The following is a 22,543-nucleotide window of genomic DNA, read 5'->3' as shown; positions in this document are numbered from 1 at the left end:
ATTTCATTCTTTTTATTGTTTTGTCCTGTATTATCTGGGTAAACCCAAACAGTGAAATCCTATTGGTTCAAAATCCTACAATTAAATATGTCTTCTGATCGGCTGTGATGTTGAACTGAAAAATGACTTGTCGCAGGTAACTTGTTGTGTCTGGTTAGGACATGCCTTAACAGTCACTAGTTTATTTGTTGTGTCAGGATGTGGAGAGTAAATGAGATCTGCCTACCGTCACCAGCTGTAAGGATGCTGTCCATGCTCTGGGGGGAGGCAGTGAGCTGAGGATAACCAGGCTCTGCTCCATCAAGAGAACTGCCTCTGAAAACACAGCCATTCAAGTTACTAAACCAAACCATCAGAACATTATGACAACGTATTGTATCATTAGAGGTTTTGTGCACTTACGAGACAACTGTATTAGTTGAAACGATGTATTCTACTTCTTTGGTCCAAGGGTTCATGAAACTGAACCAGCGACTTCTCAAAGTTATAACAGAGCCATCTTTAATCTTGAACTTGTAACAGTTAGTGTTGATCTTCTCTCTCATCTGCAGCACTGCAAACAGAGACATACCGATTGTGAGGTCAGCCACAGAAATCTGGCCATGCATGCTACACTTTATGGAGAGCATTGCTCTAATGTTACCTTGTCTGTGGCATTCAGCAAGATGTCCGATGTCATCCTGATGGAAATACTCATAGAATGACGTGCCCAGCAGCTCTTGAGGTGGATAAGCAAGAATGGCCGTGGCTCTAAAATGAAGAGGCATATACATACAGTATAGGGAAGTAACTAGTTACATGTAACGACTTCATATAATTTAAATAATTACAAACTAAATAGAACTGTAATCCATTGCAGTTACTGAAAAAAAAAAGTAATTAAATTACAGCTACAGCAAGATCACATTACAGTAAGATCTGCCTCTACTGAGTGCAACAGTTCTCAACCGATGGATAGAAAGTCCCCGTCCTACATGCATTCTTTTTGGATAAGCAAAAACAGTATGTTTAAATGGGTCATATGATGCAACTTCAAGTTTTTCTTTGTCTTTGGAGAGTTACAAGCTGTTTGTGCATATATAACATCCGTAAAGTTGCAAAGACTAAAGCCTTAAACCCAAAGAGATATTCTTTATAAAAGTTAAGGCTCATCCATGCCTTCCTAAAACGCCTCATTTAAACCATTAAGCCAAGCAGTGCCTTTGTCACAGAGTATTTTTAGGTGCATTGTGCGCCCTATATTCCCACCTCTAGCCAGGCCGTGACCTTATGTCAATCTGCACCATTTATCCAAGGCAATATTTGGATAATGACCTGCATTGTGCTCACGAAACCAAATAAGCTGTCACGCTAACATGAAGATTGGTCATAAGGTCAGCATGGATACCAAGCATTTGATCCCAAATCAGTTTTTCCATCAGTAGACAAAACAAACATATCCCAACCTATTATCAATTTTACTCAACATGTTTGCTTACAATTACACTAATGTAATTTTGAGTCTGGAAAATTATATCATATTATACAAGCACGTCGCATGTTATAGTGCACTGGTATTGTTTAAGGTTTTTTAAAGGGTTAGTTCACCCAAAAATGAAAATTAGCCCATGAATTACTCCCCCTCAAGGCATCCTAGGTGTATATGACTTTCTTCTTTCAGACGAATCCAGTCGGAGTTTCAATATTAAAAATTGTCTTTGATCTTCCAAGCTGTTTAATGGCAGTCAGCAGGTGTTGGCAGTTCATCAGTCCAAAAAAAGTGAAATAAAGCGCATCCATCCATAATAAAAAGTGCCTCAAACGACTCCGGGGGGTGAACACAGGCCTCCTGTAGCGAACTGATGCATTTTTGTAAGAAAAATAACCATATTTAAAACATAATAATCAATTTAATCTTGTGTTGTACACGGAAGCAGCTCCGGGTGGATGGTGTTGGATGTCGGCGTTGCGCATGCGCCGCTCAGAAGTGACGAACGCGGAAGTGCAGGGGAGAGATCAAAACAAAACAACGGTCACTAATTAGAAGTACAAAACGAGGATTTGTAAAGAAGAATGGATTTCAATACAAGCCAAGAGGAGACTGGTTTTCTTTTGCTAAAGTAAGGAAACTTTGCTTCCTTTGCTCCTGTAAACAAGCGTTGGTTTTCACGAGACTCACCGGCGCATGCGCAACGCTGAACTCATACGTCATCCTCCCGGAGCTGCTTCCGTGTACAACTGTTTGCGCAAGCCAGATTAAAGTAATTTTTGTGTTTTGAATATGGATATTTTTCTTACAAAAAGGCATCGATTCGCTACAGGAGGCCTGTGTTCACCCCCCGGAGCCGTGTGAGGCACTTTTTTATTACGGATGGATGCGCTTTATTTCACTTCTTTTGGACTGATGAACTGCAACACCCGCTGACTGCCATTAAACAGCTTGGAAGATAAAAGACCATTTTTAATAGAACTCCGATTGGATTCATCTGAAAGAAGGAAGTCATATACGCCTAGGATGGCTTGAGGGTGAGTAAATAATGGCCTAATTTTCATTTTTGGGTGAACTATCCCTTTAAGCAAGTTAAGGTGTGGTCACATTTTTTTTCCGTTACCATTCTTGCCGGCTAGCAAATGAATCAACCGTAAATAACTGCTCTCCAAACCACCTCTTAATGGAAAATGTTATCATTTGAATGTGTGGCGAGTAAACACTCTCAAAATGAATGCCTCATCCACTGCGGATCTTTAGTTTTGCTTGTTAAATTATGAATCTGACCAAACTTGAACTTCATTGTGTTGATTCCCACTGACATTGCCTGGATTTTGCTCGAGAAATTGTAAATGTGACCGCACCTTCAAACTGCAACTGCATTTCAGGGCACCCAGTGGTCACTACTTACCTTTGGTCCACAAAGACAAACTTCCCATCAATGGCATGGCGCGAGACATACTCTGTGGGCTTCACCCGGATGTCTCCGTTCATGGGTTGTGGCACAATCTGAGGATGTAATCGGCCAATGGCCACTAAGCAGCTGAGATTACAGCCTTCATTATCAGGCTCATTGTCTTCATCTAAGCCCATCTTTGTGGGCGGCCAGCTCTTTAGATAGCCAGTGCTGTGGATGGTGCAGAAGCTCTTGCGATCAGCTGCAGAGAGCAATAGAAAGCAATAGTTATGACGATAAAACTTTTTTAATATTTTACAATACGCAAAGTCAACAAAATAACTGATTTACCTTTCTTTTTGGAGCAAGTTGAGGGAAAATCTTTGTCCTCCATTTTGACAAGGGGCCTGTTGCACTTCATTCTGCAGAAGAAGGAGCGGCGGGCCCCCGAGCACAGTCTGGAGGGACAAGGGGCGATGTCTGTCCTGACTGGCAGCCCAGCTGAGAAAATAACAACGCATTGTCAGATAAGCTCAAAAAATGATAAAATGTATGTGATTAAAGGCTGGTATACACTACTTTTTTCCCCAAGATTTTTGTCCCAATGTGCAGTCTGGACTAGTCGATATTAATTGCTGAAAGTCAGAGTCAGTCTGCAGATTTTAGACAGTCGGAGTTGAAAGATTTCACATAAAATTGTGTAGTGTATGATGGGCACAGACTCTGATTCTCTCCAGTCAGAGGATATCAAACATATTTGATATTTTGAGCTGATTTTAGAGCACAAGCTGTTTTTCTTTGTCATGTTTCTCCATTCAACATGGTGCATGTTTCTGTGCGAGTTTGTTGTGTTTGGAATGACTTGTAAATCTGGTAGAGATCCTCAGTCGTTTACTTTATGATGCCCAGTTTTTCCCCTGTAACCATTTACAAAGTTGGAAATTTGTATAATGCCAAAAAAGGACAATACTAAATGTTACAATCTCAAAAGTCGTGAAGCGTATTTCAGCCTTTTAAGGTTTGTCTGCATAATGGTGTATTTTTTAGCAGGTGCTATCTTACTTTTAGCATCGATGAGTCTTTCGCGTGGGGCTGTGTCAGATGACGAGAGCTGCTCTTTGACTTTTGCAATGTCTTTAGGATGCAAATAATCAAACAAACTCTGGCCAATCAGGTCATTCTGTAAGATGGAGCGAGCAGGCAATATAGTGAGTCATGATATGATTCGCATACGCTGAGCGGTGAATCATGGTAGCATTAGAAGGCCTTACCTGACAGTAATTTAAAATTTTGTAGACAGACTCTGACACAAAAAGGATCTTTCCCCGATCACAGCCCACAACGAAGAGAAAACCGTCAGCAGCCTGAGATGCAGAGTGAATCACCAGTGAGTCACAGCCAGGGTTTGTAACTCAGCATAGCACAAAATGACTTTTCTTTAGCTCACCTACCCTTAATATTAAGTGCTTCAGCTCATCGTCTGATAAAAAGGCTGGCTTGTAGTTAGCTTCAGTGTAAGGGTTTGCAGCACCTAAAAAGACAGTAATATAATATAAACATATATACATCAAATAAAAAATAAGCATATGTACAAGTATTTTTGTTTTGAGTATTTGTACACCAACTAGTCAAATAGTCAAAACATAATTTGAAGTACATGAATTAACTGTGTCATGGTGACAGGAAAAAAAATGATGGGAGGAAAAATTATATTATATGCTTTTGCGTTAATTCACAAAATGTTTGCGTTCCCCCGAGAAACTTATTTTGCGTTCACGAGGAACTTTGCATTCGCTTACAAAAGTATTGAAATATAGTTAATAATATTTCCACTCTATTCATATGATTTCCATCACTAGTTTTACACTTGCTCAAAATTTTTTTTAAATAAATGGGAGGGAAACTTTTTTTACCATCGCCATGGCCCCTTAAAAGAATGACCAACCAATACTGATTATTTTTGTAAATTATATTATGGCTTTTTTTTTGTTTGTTTGTTTTATTAAACTGATATTTGTTTTATGTACTTTTGCACAATGGAACTACATATTCACTGGACTACAGTACCTCAATAAAACCATAATATTCATTAAGAATAATATCAGATATAATAATGTACATCATAAAATAATTTTAGATTGCAAAACAACTTTACATAAATATAATAATCTATTCAAAATATTAATTTATATGCTTATTTAAGCTTTTCAAAAGGAAAGCACAGATTCATCAATTAGTCTGTTTAGATTACAACCAATTATTGGTAATACAATGTTTGTGAATAAAATATTAATGCAATGTAAATGTCATATTTTAGGTCATTTTTATGTATAATAGTACTCAACTATAAAATCACTTGAAATACAAAATGAAGTATAAAGATTACATTTAAAAAGCCAGCTGAATCTCACCTCGAAGTGTTTTCATATGCTGGACCGCCATGCGCAGCACCGTGAGTTTGTCCAGCTTGCGGGACATGGCATTGCAGGTAGGCAATAATGAAGCCAGCTCATCAATAAAGCTGTTCATCTTGTCTCTGCGTCTCTTCTCTATCTGACTGTGAGCCTCCCTGTTGACAACCAAGAGTCCAAAACAATGTTACAACTGGAAGAAAAGGCATAGGATCTACAGTAGCATATGATCTATCCACTAATAATAATTAAAAAAATGCTCTGGATCACAGCACCTTGAATTCTTCATCTGCTGATCGACCCTGTTGAGAGAAAAATGAGTTTAACATCTGAGAAATAATAAATCATGTAGGCTAAGTATAAACACCAAAACCTACATAAACAGATCCAGTTACAGGAGGAATAATCGTATTATTAATCTCTGAAAATATGGGATTCAAAATCTAAGGTGAACAAGGTTGAAAGATTTTGAAAAACTTTAAACAAAGAAACATCAAAATGAATAGGAAATGTATAAAATTCTCCTTAAAGCAACGGGCCACAAACTGGATTTTTTTTAAAAGTCTGAAAAAATGCAAAAAATAAGCATTTTCAGTGGCCATTTATGCTGTATATTTATGATAGATAAAACAATTTACCTTCCAAGTTGTTTGTCCATGTCTATGTCCATACTGTCCCTTAAAAATGAACAGTAACAATACATTAGCTTTAATAGTTCACGAATCAACCTATATAAAGTCATTTGAATGGGAAGATATCTAAATAGTGAAAACTAAATATACTAAAATGTATTTGAAATACATTTATTTCATGCCAAGTATACTACAAATACATTTACATATTTATGTACTTAATAAAAATACCCTGCAATTGTTATTTTAGTATACTAATCTGGCATACTTAAAGTCTGCTAAATTGGAACAGCCAATTTTGTACTTACTGCACTTTAATTGTGCGGAAGTCCAACTAAAGATATACTGAAGGATATTTGGTTGTGCTAAAGTGGAACTATTGCAAGTCTACTTTTAGGTGCACTTTAAACATTTTGCATTTAAAGATCGAAATTATTCAGATCATACAATCCTCATCAATAGAGACATTAAAACACATTTTGGGCTTGATAATAAGAAATGTGCATTGTGCACAAGTAGTACTCCAAATAAAGTTGAATTATAATTTTTATATCGGTAAGTCTCAAGTGATATGTCAGTAAATATGTTAATAGAGTAGACTTGAAAATATGAAATAAATGTATTTTAAATACATTACTTTTTTACTAGGGTGATTTCCAAGTAAAAGGAAAAATAATTTCTCAAAACCAGATGAAAAATACTTATTTTTTCTCTTCCTTAACTTTCATTATAGTCCATGAATGTTTAGGTTAAGAGCACATCTGATTCATTTATCCTCATTACAGGATAAGGATCTCACAATATGGTACCAGTTACAAGTATACTATGACTTGATATGATGTAACTCCCATTTCACACACAATCAGCTCCAGCTTGCCCGTTTCATAATGGCTTGTTTCATAACCGACCAGAATAAAAGAAACTGTACACGTTGTTTACCTGAGGGCTTGACACTGATAACATCAACCACAGATTTTTTTCCTCCCTGTTGGTTAAATAACTGTTATGTGTTTTCTATTAGAGCAGACTTTTTAGTCACCTGAACCCCCTATGACCAAAAATATTTACTTGATGGATAATATAATGTGAACTTCACTTGTTCTTGTTTGCAAACAATTAAAATAACTAATTTGATACTTTTCGTTTTACAAACCCTTGCATTACAAGTTACTGTTAAAAATGCTACAAAGCTACATATAACACAATACCTGCTATTATCCACTATATTCAGACACTAAGAGTTATAAACTATTAAAAGGGGTGAATTCACCCAGAATGAACCGTGACTAAATTGTGCAGATCGTGTTTATTTGCACAAGCTGTTTGCATAGTTTTAGCGCCTGATTCACCAAAGTCTCTCCAGCAAATATTTGTGAACAATATTTGCTCTTGAAACACTTTGTGCTCCGTCTGTTTGCATGGAGCGAGAATATCATATTCAGACATCAAAGGTGCTAGATTACATTTGTGTTAAAACAAGAACAGACTGGACAGTTTGGATATTTTGCAAGACTTCATCCATACTCACTGACCATTCACTCTCAGTGGACTGTGTGAGCTGTGAGCTTGGGATGAGGAATCTCATCCATGAAGCCTCAGATCTAAGAGGATAAAATTGGTATTTTTCTCAAAAACAAGGGGTGAGTTCATATATTTCTTTTTTTTTAATCAGATGAATAATGTGCCTGTCCTCAAACAAAGACACACTTATAATTAGGTACAGTTGTGACAGTGCAGTTTAGTGATTTAGTGACGTTTCAGTGATGACAGCATGATAATAAGATGTTATACTGTTCATGCACCATGGTATACCATGGTTATAGATTTTTTGTAAAAGAAATGGAATTTTAGTTTTATTGAATATTCGTTTTGGAATACTGGGGTATTGTAAAGTGAAAGTAATTGAAATGTTTTGATACTTACTCAAAAGAACATCCATCAATTCTGTGAAAATAGAGATACTGACAAATTAAATTTCAGGTCATCTCATATTAAAGGGACAGACCACCCAAAAATTGTAATTCTCTCATAATTTACTCGCCTTCAAGTTTTTTCTTCTGTGGAATGTAAAAGAAGATATTTTGAAGAATGTGGGTAGCTAAACCGTTTCAGTTTCCATTGATTCAATTGCATTTTTAGTCCTTTTTATGGAAGTCAATGGGAACCGAAACTTTTTACTAGCATTCTTCAAAATGTCTTTATGTTCCACAGAAGAAACAAAGTCATACAGGCTTCATGAAGGTGAGCAAATGACAACCGAATGTAAATTTTTGGGTTAACTCACCTTTTAAAACTACAAAATATGCAAACTCATGGTAACATAGTAAATGTCTATGGTTTATAGCTGATCAGCAATAAACTTCTGTGACAGATAAGTACAAACGGGAAATGTGAGTGGAGAGAACGGTTTCCTCCCCATCCAAAGCATTCTGTAATTATTGTGTTTGTTTTGGAGTGATGTCAGAGTGATAAAAGAACACAGATGTTCTAACTTTCCAAAAAAAAAAACAAGCAAAATGATGCAAGTCTGCTCATATATTTTTGTACAATATACACTAGCATTTAACACTTTTACAGGAAGTCTCTTCTACTCACCAAAGCTGCATTTTATTGATCAAAAATACAATTTACAGTAAAATTGTAAAATGTTATTACAATTTAAAATAACTTTTTTTTTTAAAATATATATACAGTATATATATTTTTTTTATTTTTTTTTTATTTATTTTTTTTAAATGTCATTTATTTCTGTGATAGCAAAGCTGAATTTTCAGCAGCCATTACTTCAGCCTTCAGTGTCACATGATCCTTCAGAAATCACTCTAATATGAAGATTCGGTTTTTAAAAAAACATTTCTCATTATTATCAATGTTGATAAAACACTGCTTAATATTTTTGTGGAAAATACGCTTTTTTTTTTGTTAAAATTTGTAATTGAAATCTTGTGTAACACTATAAATGTCTTTACTGTCACATTTAATCAATTTAATGCATCATTGCTAAATAAAAGAATTAGTTTCTTTCAAAAAAAAAAAAGAAACCTTACGGACCACCCCAAACTTTTGAAAGGTAGTGTAATTCCAAACAAAGGGCCTTGAACCTCATCGTGAATTCTGCTTGAGGTCCAATATGAGCACACAAATGTGAAAGATGATGAACAGCGTTAGAGGATCTGTTAGGACTTGCTCTTACTGATAGTCGGTGATGCTGCCCTTCCTCTTGCGGGTGTAGTCCATGCCCGGCGTACCCATGGAGCTGCTGATCAGATCAGAGGAACTGGGAGACATGAACTCATTCATCGTGGAGGAGATGTCCATTCTTTGGTCTGCCATTAGACCATCTGCAAACCACAATTTAACCCCTTAGTTTATTGTATTCCGTTATGGTGAAAAAAAAAAAAAGTCAATTTCACAAACACTTAAAGTTCATGATAGTAAACATGTAAGTAAATACTGATTAATTAAAGAACCAATACAAATTATCCATAAAATTTGATTTTGATTATTTAAAAGAGCAAAAACTAAATATAAAGGTAATACTTCTCTGGTGCTCTTCGGTCACTTTTGACGTTTTTAATTTTTTTAAATCACAGCTTCATCGGAATGGTACAAAACTTGGTGACTTTTATGTCTTTTGGAATGTGAACACACACAAAAATTGAGGGCATGATTCGAGCAGGCTAAGTGGTCGTAAAAAAAATAGTCACACGTCTTGGTCTTCGGTCAAAAATAACTGACCATAGGAAATGAATGGGAAATCGACAAAAACACAAAAATTCAGAGAATTTTGCACAATGCAGATAAAAAGTACACAGCAATGACGGGGTGAAATTCTAAAACATCAAGAGTATAAAACCAACACATCCACTCACACACACGCACGTACACACACACTTATACACACACACACACCAATGGACTGGTGTGACTGTAACACAGCAAATATGTAAAATAAAAGCAATAATTAAACTGCAATGCAGTAAAAAAGTGGACAGCAAGGAAGGGGTTACACTTTAAAACATCAAGAGTGCAAAACAGGCACATCCAGTCACACACACACAAACACACACACACACATACACAATTATACACACTCAAATGAATTGGTATGGCTATACTCATATAGCCAAAACGAGTCAGAAAACTGAAATCAGATCAGACCCAGAAGAATTAAGCTCTGATAAAACATTCCTGTTCATTTTTGTTACATTTTTATAGAATTTTAATGTTTTGTGTAACAAAATGCTTTCTCTGTGTTCAGGTTTGACTGTAGTAATAATACAAAAACTGACGCTTCAAATCAACATTTAAAAAAAAAAAAAATCTAAACCTTTACAAAAAGTTGTCTTTGAGAATGTCTAAATATATATCTAAACCCAACTTAATAAAAATAAGTATTTATGTCTAAAAACAATTAAGAGAATTTATAGGCCTTTTATATAGAGCTATATAGGAATCTATGGGCTAAACCATGGAATTGCATATGTTTTTCTTATTTTACTCCCACCAGATGGTACTAATCAGGCTTCAAAAATTGGATTTTAAAGGCATTGACTCTATTTTAACATGAAATACTGCATTCATTGAAAAGTAATATAAAAATATATATTTACATTTTTTTTATTACTTTCAATGGGAAGAAATTGATCATAATTATTGCATAAATATTAATTAGTACCATGAAATTATCTCAAAATAAAAAAATGTAAAATATTATAGAACAAAAATATGTTACATTGATTTTACTGGGGGGAAAAGGTAAAATTTTAGGTGTCCAGTCACTTTTGATCGTGAAGATCACAAGTGTGACTCCCAAATGAGGAGCAAAAGAGGGTTAAACTCACCACAGAGAGAGAGACGAGTGCTGTTCTTCCTTCACCATTTCCTGAGGCTGTCTGACGAGATCCTCCTCTGCAAGAGAAGTTGTGGTAAAGCAGGATATAATGTAGTCTCCACCCTACAGAGTTTAAGCATTTCATAACCCAGACACAAGAGAGGGGTTTAGATTATGTAAGTGAGCAGACAGACACTTCTCAATGTCATATACTGTACAATGGGGTTCAAAAGTCTGAGGACAATAGTAAAAATCGTTTTTGTGTTTTTTTTAACCTGAAAACAAACCAAAGTTTGACCAAATTAGAATGTTGTACAAGCTGTTGTACTCAATCTACATGCTTCCTGTCCTCTGATTGATAGTTTACACTTTTTAGCAAGTAAAATGCCTTTTAGTATAATTCTAAAAATGTCCACCTTTAGGTCATGGTACATGTGTCTTTTTGCTCTGAAATACTAAAAAATGTGTATCAAGTAAACATAATGAAATTTATATTGTGAAAAATATTTCAATAGAACACTGGAAACATGGCAAAATTCATTAAACATGACACATCAGGCTTTTGAGGAACATTTGTTTGTTCATCTCTCAATCATTGTATTGCATTGCATTATATGCTTTTCTCCCACAATAAAAACTACAGCTTTGATCATAAAACTAAGCATTTAAATTTTTCATCTTACTAAGACATACTGTATTATTGCGAGACATGGAGTGACAACTGATATACATATGCATTTTATGTGAGTAGTCTGTTATAGGGCTGTCAAAAAATAATTCGAATTTCGAATATTCGTCGAATTTAAAATAAAAATCCACATTCGAATGCAAAAACGTTGCAGAAGATTTATAAACATTTTAAACATTATGCACTTTTTTCACAGATAGTCATGTTATCTTATATGCTTTGAATAAACGTGCATTGGTCGATGCGCCCTCTTGTGGCCTCAGGAGAGAAGCTAAAAGCTTTTCTTCACCCTAACTGAAATTATGCATTTTAAATTCAAATATAATTCGAATTTTGATAATATTTAAGTACAAAATTCGAATTTAGTTTTTCAGCCATTTTGACAGCCCTAGTCTGTTATAATGTTATAAAGATCTCATTGATTTACATTACAAGACTTTCATCTTACTTTTATCTTTAATTTCATTTTACTATTTGGCTTACTTTTATATAAATGCCAGCAACTGCATTAAATTGCATATTTTTGCTCATTTTGGGCCTCTGAATAAAACTGAAGTGTTTTGTTCCTCCTTATGTATGAGCTCATATTCTCCTATATCGTACTATTCTCCTATATCGTACTATTCTCCTATATCGTACTATTATGTATCAAATATGATACTCAACAGAACACATATACATTAAATGAATGAATGAATGGATAAAAATGACAAAGAAACTCCATGTGAAAAGTATCACATTTGTAGTTGAACTCAATGACATAAACACCTCTTAAATTGCTTAGCTTTTCACCGCAACACAGTCTGTTTTCCAGGGAACAACACATCTTGAAATATGCAACATCTTTTTTATTACATATCATTGTCTTAAGGCTGTGTCTCTTCTCTGTTCCCCTTTGACTTCATCATTATCTTTGACCTATTTTTCACCAGCTGACACTTGATCCAGGTGACCTGACAGATCCAGGGTGCCGTGACACCCAATTAATCCTGCTATGTAACACCCTGATCGCCCCACGCCACCAGCGGCCCACATTCGATTATGATCTGGCACAATCTGTTCTCTTTACATTTAACACCTGCTTCTACTCAAGCCAGTAATTTGCATTGTGAAACATGAAGCTTACAGACAAGTATAGAAGGACACTGATAATGTGACAAGTCTGTGACAGATGGATTATGGAAACTGAATGCCTTACAACAGTAATAAGAAGCACTGGAGTCTGACCTTGAAGAATGCTCTACATTTACACATCATGCACCTCAATGACATTTCTGTCAGGAACTTATGGCCTTATGAAATCCATTTTATTTTGTTTCCAAATTCCTTTTTTTACATTTGATTGATTTTTCTTTTAATGGTTTTGATTGTCAAATTAAACTTTATTAATCAAAAAGCATGTATAATTAATTAAAATCAAGAAACGGACCATTTTTATCAGCACTTTATTTAAAAAAGCAAAATAAATAAATAAATAAAAAAGCAATTTATGAACAAAATATATTTTTTTAAGACCCTATGAAATATGTTATTTTCTTTCAAATTCAGCTTTATTTTCACCAAATTCTGTTTTCCATTAATTTTCTGGATTCCATTTGAATGGTTTCATTACATTTAAATAATCAAAAGCATCTCTAACTGATTTTTTTTTAAGTATTACTTATTATTACGTATTAAAGAATTTCTTAATATCCAAATTCTGTTTTCCATTAATTTTCTGGATTCCATTTGAATGGTTTCATTACATTTAAATAATCAAAAGCATCTCTAACTGATTTTTTTTTAAGTATTACTTATTATTACGTATTAAAGAATTTCTTAATATGAAATTAGAATGGTATGACAATTAGAGATTAGACTGTACAGAAATTGAAATCTACACGCTAATACACACTATAGGCAATGCTGATGTTGTTAACATTAATAATTTGAGAATAAAGTATAACAATAATAATAATTAGCATGGTTTGATGTAATATGAGCTAACCGATCTTTAGATTAAATTACCATTAGTAGCACGATTTATAGATGGCGACAAAGAGGCAAAACTTACGGACTGCAGCTTTAACAGCTTTTAAAAAACAGTTATAACAGTGCTCTGAAAAACAAATAAATCAAATGATCCAAATCAACCACAAGGTCATATCAAGACGATGTAGGCTACATGAAACCTGTAAATATCAGGTCGTAAAACAAAGAACTGAGCATTTTTCAGTTTTTCTTTTTTAATAAATTTGCAAAAATGTCAACAATTCTGTGTTTTTCTGTCAATATGGGGTGCTGTGTGTACATTAATGAGGAAAAAAAATTAACTTAAATGATTTTAGCAAATGGCTGCAATATAACAAAGAGTGAAAAATTTAAGGGGGTCTGAATACTTTCCGTACCCACTGTACATCTTCAATTCATGATATGCACAATGTGCTCTATTTCAGCTCATATGATGCCATGCAACAGCTTTGCATGAGACACAAACTGACATTTAATTCATTAATCATTCAAAAATCATTCAGTGACTTGAGGGTGAGTAAGTAATGACAGATTTGTATTGTTGGATAAAGTATGCCTTTAATAAATTTGGTGGCGACATTAATTCCACACACTGTTTCCAAATATCCTAGAGCACATACCTCAGAAAACAGCTGTCTCCTCACAGCGCTGGCTTCTGCGGAAATACACAAAACAGGCACTGGACCTGAGAGAGAGCACAGGTCATAGACAGATGCAGGGGCAGGGAAAACAAAATGAAAGAGCGTATGAACATTAGGAAAGCAGCGTTGCTCCACAAACTGCTGTGCTGTTTGTATGAGGAATAGTATAAGCTGTTTGTGACTGCAGGGACACCAGATGGGTTCTGTGCACAGTTAGCAGAGGATCATGGGAGGACAGAAACTCTGAATCCTGCTGGACGCACTGCAAGCTGCTTAACCGTACCATCGCCACCAAGAGCAACAGATGCAGTGAGCTCACCTGCACAGCGTGAAGCCCGTCAGACAGGCGTCACAGCACTGCCTTGCAAATAACCAGGTGTCTCACAGCATGAGAGGGATGCTTACTGAAGCTGAATAAGATCAGTTAAGATGAGGGGGAAGACTTTTCGCTGTCTTTCTATCTTTACCCTGATCTTTCTCACAGAGCTATTCAAAATTTGAGTAGTCGTGTACAGTAACAGTACAACAGGAAGTCTCAGCAGTGAATAGCTCTGTGAGAAAGATCAGGGTAAAGATAGAAAGACATTTGATGAATGTCTAAATGATTAGACACAACTGAACTGATGTTTCCCATGATCTTTAAATCTTAAAATTAATACATTTGTAATTCTTAAAATCATTGCACTTTTTGGCTTAAAGGTCCCCTGTAATGCTTAGAAACACGCAGCGTTACTCTATATGTTGACGTCATTTTAACTGAAACAGGAAGACAGGGCGGGACATATCAAGCAGCCCCGCCCCTTTTTAAAATAGCCAATAGCGTTCGTTTATATCACAGCTTGGGCTATCAATGGAAAGCATATTTACACTGTTTGACTCGTTCCCTGTCCCCTATATAGTGCACTACGTGCCATTCACTGTACAGAAAATACTAATTCTGTGGACAAGTGACCGATTTCAGCCGCGGCTTCAGCGTCTATTTTATAGTGTAGGGGGCTTCTAGAGAGCATTTGATTGGACAGAAAGTTTGATGAGAAGCTGAAGTACGATGTGACGTCAAAAAAATCGTTGAGCCGTTTTGGAGGAAGTGACGAACTGCAAGCTTTGAATGCTTATATCTTCTAAATGCGAATTTTGTCACTGTTTTGGAGCACACTGCCTTATAGATAACCTTAAGACTAACATATTGATACTAACACCCAAAAAACTTAAATTTTGATTTCATGGGGACTTTATTTATTTAAACAAAAATTTTATTTTTTTTACTCAGCAAGGATGCATTAAATAAAAGAAACAGAAAACTATATTATTATATAATATAACTACAATATTCTATTTCAAATAATTACTTTTATTTTCATTTTATTCATCAAAGAATAAAAAATTAAGCAGCACAACTGTTTTCAGTGATAATAATAATAAATGTTTCTCGAGCAGCAAATCAGCAACTCAAATTATTTCTATTAATGATGTTGAAAATTCAGCTTTGGAATAAATAATATTTTAAAATATATAGAAATCGAAACAGTTACTTTGAACTGTTATAATATTTCAGATTATTACAGTTTTATATATATTTTTAATCAAACAAATGCAGCCTTGACGATCATAAGAGACTTCTTTCAGAAACATTTAAAAATCTTACTGACCCCAAACTTTTGAACAGTAGTGTAACAAATTGTGTTTTTTCATACTTTTCAACAATTTTGCTATTTTCTAGAATGTTAGACATTTTAATAACAAAGAAGAAAATAGTACATCTGTAATGTTATAGGGTCTGATAAGTAGATAAAATTGTAACATTCTGGCTCAAGTTTGACACAGAAGGTTTTCAGGCAATTTGACAACAAAATATAGCATGAAAGTATGGTACCACAGGGTTTTGGACATGAAAGTATCTGTGAGTACCATGTAAAAACCATAAAGCAGCTTTGTTTTAAACTTCTTCATGTCTCCCTAAACTTGATTACCAACAAAAATATCATGTCCTTTCTGGAAAACACGTTTCTTATGTTTTTGTTTTTGTTTTCCCCCCAGTTAGTTCCTTGTTACACAATAGCATACAGTAATAAAAGCATAATAAAATAGTCATACACAACACAAACACACCCAGGTGTAAAAGTAAACACCTTAAGTGCACACAAAATCACACTCTCAATGTAAGTTTTGTTGACACGGTGAATGGGAGGATCGTGTACTAAATATAGTGTACAGAAATAAACAAAAAGTCCTTCAAATCAAACAAATGTTAAGGCCCAAAACTGTGTGGTTACTAAAACACTGTAGAGCTTGGCCAAAATGCATCATGATTGTCTTAAAAATAATCCCAGTGCCCATGATGTCCAAAAATTGCAGTGTGCACCTATGATGCTCCACAATGCTGTGCACACCTATAATGTCCACACAGTCTGATGCCTCACAATCATAGCCAATTTTTCCACGTGCCAATGATGTACAAAAATACTGCATGCTTTTATTAAACCCTCAACAATGTTGAACGCACCTGTAACGCTTAAAATCTTGAAATCACATGAATCGCTGCCCAAGCTCAAAGATACAGAATACACCTACAGTACGATGCCTAAAGATGCTGGATGCGCATATGACCCCAAAAACAACTGCCTAACATCTTGACTGTGCTGCCCAGTGATCCCCAAATATACTACACACACAAGTGAGGCTCTATGAATAGTGTTGGGATTCATCTTTCAACAAAATGAAGTCTGTAGCTTACGGCGATTGCAATTTTTCATGTGCCAATGATGTCCAAAAATACCGCATGTGTTTATGAATCACTAAAAAATTGCACATGCCCCATTGCAAGCTCAAAAATGTTAAACGCACCTGAGAATTCAATGATTCTCTATTGATTTTGCTTTATATATTTTACATCGGACATTAAGAAGCGACCTAACTCAGTTCCAAAATCCCCAAAACTGCACATGGCTATGAAGCTCAAAAATGCTGAGTGTAATACCTAAAAATGCTACTTACCTGGTAGAAACTACCTGAAAATCATTGTTCCTGTCTGTGATGCCCAGGTAAAAAAAAATGCAGCTATGATGCCCAAAACAATACTTGATGCGTAATGATGAAAAATGATGCTGAAAGCGCGAATAATGCTATAAAATGTCCCTAGGTAGCCACATTATTGTTGGATTCGAGATACAGCTTCGGTGTTTACTTTAGGAAAAGGTCACGAGAGCTTACAGTGTCCTGCCGCACCGCTTCACGCAGCACAACTGAAGCACGTGCATCGTTATGTGTTTACTTGTAAAGATGCGCTAAAGTTTTTATTTAAACCATTATATTTTGATCAGAAATATAACACAGTCACTGCAATCAGCGTTATGACTCAGATTCAGAACAAACACATTAACCTCTCCGAGACATATGACCTCATATAACCAAACATGGATTTAAAAGTGCGATTGTCAAGCAAATTTGATGTTTTTTTTTTGTAGTGCTAATATTGTAAGCACTGTGACAGAAATGTTGTATTTTAAAAATGTGGAAAATTATATCATAAATTATATAAAATTATATTAGATCTTTAAAAACTTAAATGTATATCGCGATGACTAGCGAATTAATTAACAAGACGTAAAGTCGTATTTACATATAAACAGCAGACAGCACAGTTCAGCGTGTTTATAAATCAAACATGTCTTACTTACATGAAGAAGGCAGAAAAGCGCATGTATGATCAGGCGAATATGGACGGCGCTAGGCAGTATCAGTATACATTCTCTATGACCTACTTTACTCTCGCTCTAATAAGTAGAGGACCACTTATATACTTATTGAACCAATGGTATTGAAGTGTAGACTAAGCGATGACTCCTTTGTCCAACCAGAAAGCGCTTGACATATCTAAGAGCCAATAGGAAAACACGGGGAATAAGCGTAGCCAATAGAAATTGCCAAAATATTGCAGCTTTATAACAACAGTAAACAAAGGGCTAGTGATGGATTCCGAAACAACGCTACGTCGTTTGTTTAAGTGTTTGTGTGTCAGGCTAATTATTAGTAATGTTAAACAAACACTAAGGGCACGTTAAATTTAGATTTAGGAGATTATGTGGGTATACTACTGCCCTACTACTGCCCTCATTTAATACGTATGTGAACATTGACTTGAATAATGAAACTCTGGAACTAACTTTTTATATCTAATATTATGTAGGCATTTTTTTTCTTCCTATTATATATAATCAAAATCGTATTTATTTATTTATTTGAAAAAACGTACTGATGAAATGTGCATATTTTGGCTAGAAATAAATGAATAATATTTGTAAATAAATAATAACATATTTTGTATTAATTCTATAGATTAGATTTGTGTGAACGTAATATACGTATCATTAAAAAGACGTTTGTGCTCTTCTGCGGCATCATAATTCCCTTTATTAAAATAATGCTCAGTTACTACTACTACTACTACTAAACATAATAATAATAATAATAATAATAATAAATCTATAATTCTACAATAATGTAAACAGTTCAAGTACATGTAAATGTCACTGAAAAATATGCAATTTACTAACTTATTATTGGCAGGTGAGAAGTAATGGTTATTATGTCTAATGACTTTTTTTTATGTTGGATAGGCTATATGAGTAATTATCTTTTTATTATAATGTTATATTGTTGCACATAACGCTCGTTTTACAGCAGCACAAACAATCACTTACACGTATTAACCACTGGAGGGCGTTAAAACATAACAATGGCAGTTTGGTGCCACTATGGAGCCACCGTAAAGGCCACCACCACTGTGAGGACACTGGGGATTCAGTTTGTAGTAATTCGGTGGGGAAAGGCAAAGAAAACTATCTTTTAAAATACGGTCATTTTGTAAGTAAGTAATTATTGGTTTTGATTTTGTCCTGGTAGGGCTGAGATGGTGGCTGTTATACAAGCTATGACTGTTAGCAGGAACAAAGCTTCTCAACAAGCGTTCATTAAATTGACTTTCAGTCGGATTAGTGTCATCTTATTTACACAGTGTTACCGTACAGTATGTCAGACACTGTGACACATACAAACATGTGTTCATGATTAACTACTGAGGAAACTCAGGGTTGGCAGCAAAGACAGTGTAAACGCATCTAATTAATTAAAGCATAAGAAAATGACCTGATTCCTCCATTCTATAGGCTACTTTAATAAATATTATAGTAGGATAAATGCCAAGATGCTTAATTGCAGATGGGCTTTGTTCACCTTCATGACCCTAAAGGATGGAAAAAGCTCGTGGGACATTTCAAATGTGTTTAGGGGGCAGACTGAGCCATTAGGATGGCTGACTCCTCTTGGGATTTCTGTATTCCCAGTGGGCATTCAGTATATAAGGCTGTTGCCCACAGGGGTCAGTTGCATAAAATGCTTAAACTAGTCTTACAAGTCGCAGCTACATTTTTAAGCCAGTTACAAAAAAATGTAAATTGGTATATTATTTCGAATGCTTAAAGACTTATTAATCCTTGGCTAGCTGGTCTTAGTTTTTTAAGTCTAGTCTTAATTGTAAAGCCTGACATGAAATAGTTTCTGGCTGACTCCTCTTGGGATTTCTGTATTCCCAGTGGGCATTCAGTATATAAGGCTGTTGCCCACAGGGGTCAGTTGCATAAAATGCTTAAACTAGTCTTACAAGTCGCAGCTACATTTTTAAGCCAGTTACAAAAAAATGTAAATTGGTATATTATTTCGAATGCTTAAAGACTTATTAATCCTTGGCTAGCTGGTCAGAGTTTTTTAAGACATAGGTCTAGTCTTAATTGTAAAGCCTGACATGAAATAGTTTCTTTCTTTCTTTCTTTCTTGCTTTCTTTCTTTCTTTTAAAGGGGTCATATGATGCTGCTAAAAAGAACATTATTTTGTGTATTTGCACCAAGAGCTTGTAACACTCCAAAGAGAAAGGAAAAATTGAAATCGCATCATATGACCCCTTTAATGGAACAGCAAAATATGCAGTTGCTGTCGCTGGTATTTTGTAAGGTGAATCAATGAGAACAGTATAATAGACTATACGTAAAATGCATATAGGCTACTTTAGTTCTCACACTTTAGTTTGGGGACAATTTCTCACTATTAACCAACTATCAACTACTGATTTTGCCTCGGTGAACTCCTAATCAGTGTTGGGGGTAACTCATTACAAGTAACGCGAGTTACGTAATTTATATTTGCCAAAAATAGAACTTTTTTATTTTAAAAACAAACAAGCAAGCCCTGTCCAGATTTAAAAAGTAACGCAAAAGTAACGTAACGCATTACTTTCCATAAAAAGTAACTAAGTAACGTAATTAGTTACTTTTTTATGGAGTAATGCAATATTGTAATGCGTTACTTTTAAAAGTAACTTTCCCCAACACTGCTCCTAATTACTGCTTATTAATAGTTAGCAAGGTAGTTGTTAGGTTTAGGTGTGGGGTGGAATTAAAATAGGGTCATGCAGAATACGGCATTAATATACTACAAACAGCCAATATGATAGTAATACGCATGCTAATAAGCAACTAGTTAATAGTGAGAATTGGTCCCCAAACTAAAGTGTTTCAATGCATGTAAATATCAGATAGCATCTCCCCATTATATGTCTCAGAAAGATGGTATTTCAATGCTTAGTTTTATGATCGAGCTCTTTTGAAATATTACTAACAATATAAGAGTTATGCTTACGACGGTAACGATGTTACACATGCAAGACACATGAACCACAACCTAGAATGACACTAAAAGGCATTTTACTTGCAAAAGCATAAACTATCAATCAGGAGACAGAAGGTTGCGAACAACAGCTTTTCAGAATTGTTCATAATTCAGGGTCCTTACAAATGTGTGCATCACATATGATACAGTAGGCTTTGTAGGGTTAATATGGTGTGTTGCAACTGGCCCCTGGCATGAGAGATTCATGTAATGAATTACAAGACTCTGGGCACCACATTCTGGTGCTTTGAGATCATTCATCTGCTTTAAATAAAGAAGCATCTATGCACACTGCTATGCTGACTTAAAATAAATGTTTGAATAAAGTGTTACAGACATGTTTGAGGTAATTTGCACAAAGCAAACAGATTACTTACAAGTTTAAGTTAAGGTTCAGAACAGAGAAAAACAAAACCGACATATTGTATCAGCTGCAACCTGTACAAAGCATTTCGCAAAACCCGTCACAAACGAAAATGTTGCACTGCTTTAATTGACAAAGTCACGGCTGAAGGAAAACGATTGAAATGGCTCTCTTGTTTCAGTCACTTTCTGGCCGTTCTGTGTGGTGTTGTTTGCTTGGCACGGCGTGTGATGGGTTGGTGACAGCTCCTTTTCAAGAGACAGAAAAGAAAAGTGATTGGTGAGCAAACATGGCCTTTCTTGCCAGGCATGAAGTCGGTATAAAGAGAGGGAGGAAATCCACTCACATAGCTGTGTCTGAATGAACACTTTTCCCTGTGTGACATGACAAACGCGTGAAGTTCAAATGGTTCACACATCCCATGCGAACAGTAAAATGCAGAGAGTTACTAAACTGCAGTAAAACAACGCAATTGTTGGCTAATAAGTCAAGGTTTCTTGTGTAAATGCTTCTCTTGTATGTTCTTCAGTATAAAGTCAAAGGCCACTGCTGACAGTACTTTCATGCAGACAAACAAACATGCAGGCAAGTGGATGAGGAATGAGCCAGAAGTATGTACTCTGGATGGCAAACATCCCAGCCTTGTTGAGTTTAAGCTTTTCTCCGAGAAAACCATCCTGATATGACTCATTCTGTGAGTGAAACTGTATGGCTGAGCAAATACGTCCAAAAAGCTATAAATGTCAGAATCCAGCATGAACATTTCCAAACGATTTGAATGATACAGTTTGATTGAGATTTTTCATCAAGCTTAATATAGCTATTTGTGGTCACACTTTATTTTAAGGTCCTTTATTTTACAAACCATTAACTATGACTTTTGCCTCAATAAACTTAATTTGCTGCTTATTAATAGTTAGATAGTTGTTAAGTTTAGGTGTTGCGTAGGATTAGGGATGTACAATATGGTCTACAGATAATAATAATAATAATAATAATAATAATAATAATAATAATAATAATAATAATAATAATAATAATAATCAACACACTGTAACTACAAGCAGTATAGCTTTACAAATGTTTTGCATTTAAAAACATCTAGACGTGAATGGAATATCCAAGTCTTGAGATACATTGGTCCTAGAGGGCCAACATCCTGCAGAGTTTAGCTCCATCTTGTCCTAATATACCTGTCTGAAAGATTCTAGTAATCCTGAAGACCTTGATTACCTTAGTTCATAATTGTTTATTTGGGGTTGGAGCTAAACTCTGCGGTACAGTGGCCTTCCAGGAACAGAATTGTACACTCCTGCCCTAAAGGGGCCATGGTAATGGTAAAATAAATTCCGAGAAAACCATCCTGATATGACTCATT

At 35.1% G+C, this 22,543-nt stretch overlaps 1 protein-coding gene and 1 long non-coding RNA gene across 5 annotated transcripts in view; one reads left to right on the top strand and one right to left on the bottom strand.

Annotated features, from left to right (window-relative positions):
* The window catches only part of LOC107727105 (uncharacterized), a 16,932-nt gene extending 2,789 nt beyond the window's left edge, over window positions 1-14,143 (top strand). The window contains exons 2-3 of the long non-coding RNA XR_001638326.1: window positions 1,671-1,675; window positions 14,132-14,143. This is a non-coding gene — a long non-coding RNA (uncharacterized LOC107727105). The remainder of the gene's footprint in view (window positions 1-1,670; window positions 1,676-14,131) is intronic.
* LOC107727104 (aryl hydrocarbon receptor nuclear translocator-like protein 1) overlaps window positions 1-17,844 on the bottom strand; it is a 20,624-nt gene extending 2,780 nt beyond the window's left edge. The window contains exons 1-17 of one of the 4 annotated variants that reach the window (XM_016536884.1): window positions 17,758-17,844; window positions 14,060-14,124; window positions 10,752-10,818; window positions 9,101-9,248; window positions 7,831-7,851; window positions 7,440-7,508; window positions 5,914-5,952; window positions 5,551-5,577; window positions 5,276-5,433; window positions 4,316-4,395; window positions 4,136-4,228; window positions 3,927-4,044; window positions 3,216-3,365; window positions 2,880-3,126; window positions 644-750; window positions 403-553; window positions 227-312 (exon numbers count right to left, since the gene is read on the bottom strand). In XM_016536884.1, the coding sequence (XP_016392370.1) occupies window positions 227-312; window positions 403-553; window positions 644-750; window positions 2,880-3,126; window positions 3,216-3,365; window positions 3,927-4,044; window positions 4,136-4,228; window positions 4,316-4,395; window positions 5,276-5,433; window positions 5,551-5,577; window positions 5,914-5,952; window positions 7,440-7,508; window positions 7,831-7,851; window positions 9,101-9,240 (1,486 nt within the window). In that variant the 5' untranslated portion in view covers window positions 9,241-9,248; window positions 10,752-10,818; window positions 14,060-14,124; window positions 17,758-17,844. Of the gene's footprint in view, window positions 1-226; window positions 316-402; window positions 554-643; window positions 751-2,879; window positions 3,127-3,215; window positions 3,366-3,926; window positions 4,045-4,135; window positions 4,229-4,315; window positions 4,396-5,275; window positions 5,434-5,550; window positions 5,578-5,913; window positions 5,953-7,439; window positions 7,509-7,830; window positions 7,852-9,100; window positions 9,249-10,751; window positions 10,819-14,059; window positions 14,125-17,757 lie in introns of all 4 variants that reach the window. The other 3 variants (XM_016536883.1, XM_016536885.1, XM_016536882.1) reach the window with 3 other exon arrangements.
* Window positions 17,845-22,543: the final 4,699 nt, after the last annotated feature.

This window comes from Sinocyclocheilus rhinocerous, unplaced genomic scaffold (genome assembly GCF_001515625.1).
Source record: "Sinocyclocheilus rhinocerous isolate Xijiao unplaced genomic scaffold, SAMN03320098_v1.1 scaffold35, whole genome shotgun sequence".
Lineage (NCBI taxonomy): Eukaryota > Metazoa > Chordata > Actinopteri > Cypriniformes > Cyprinidae > Sinocyclocheilus > Sinocyclocheilus rhinocerous.
This window is presented reverse-complemented; position numbering and strand designations above follow the sequence as displayed.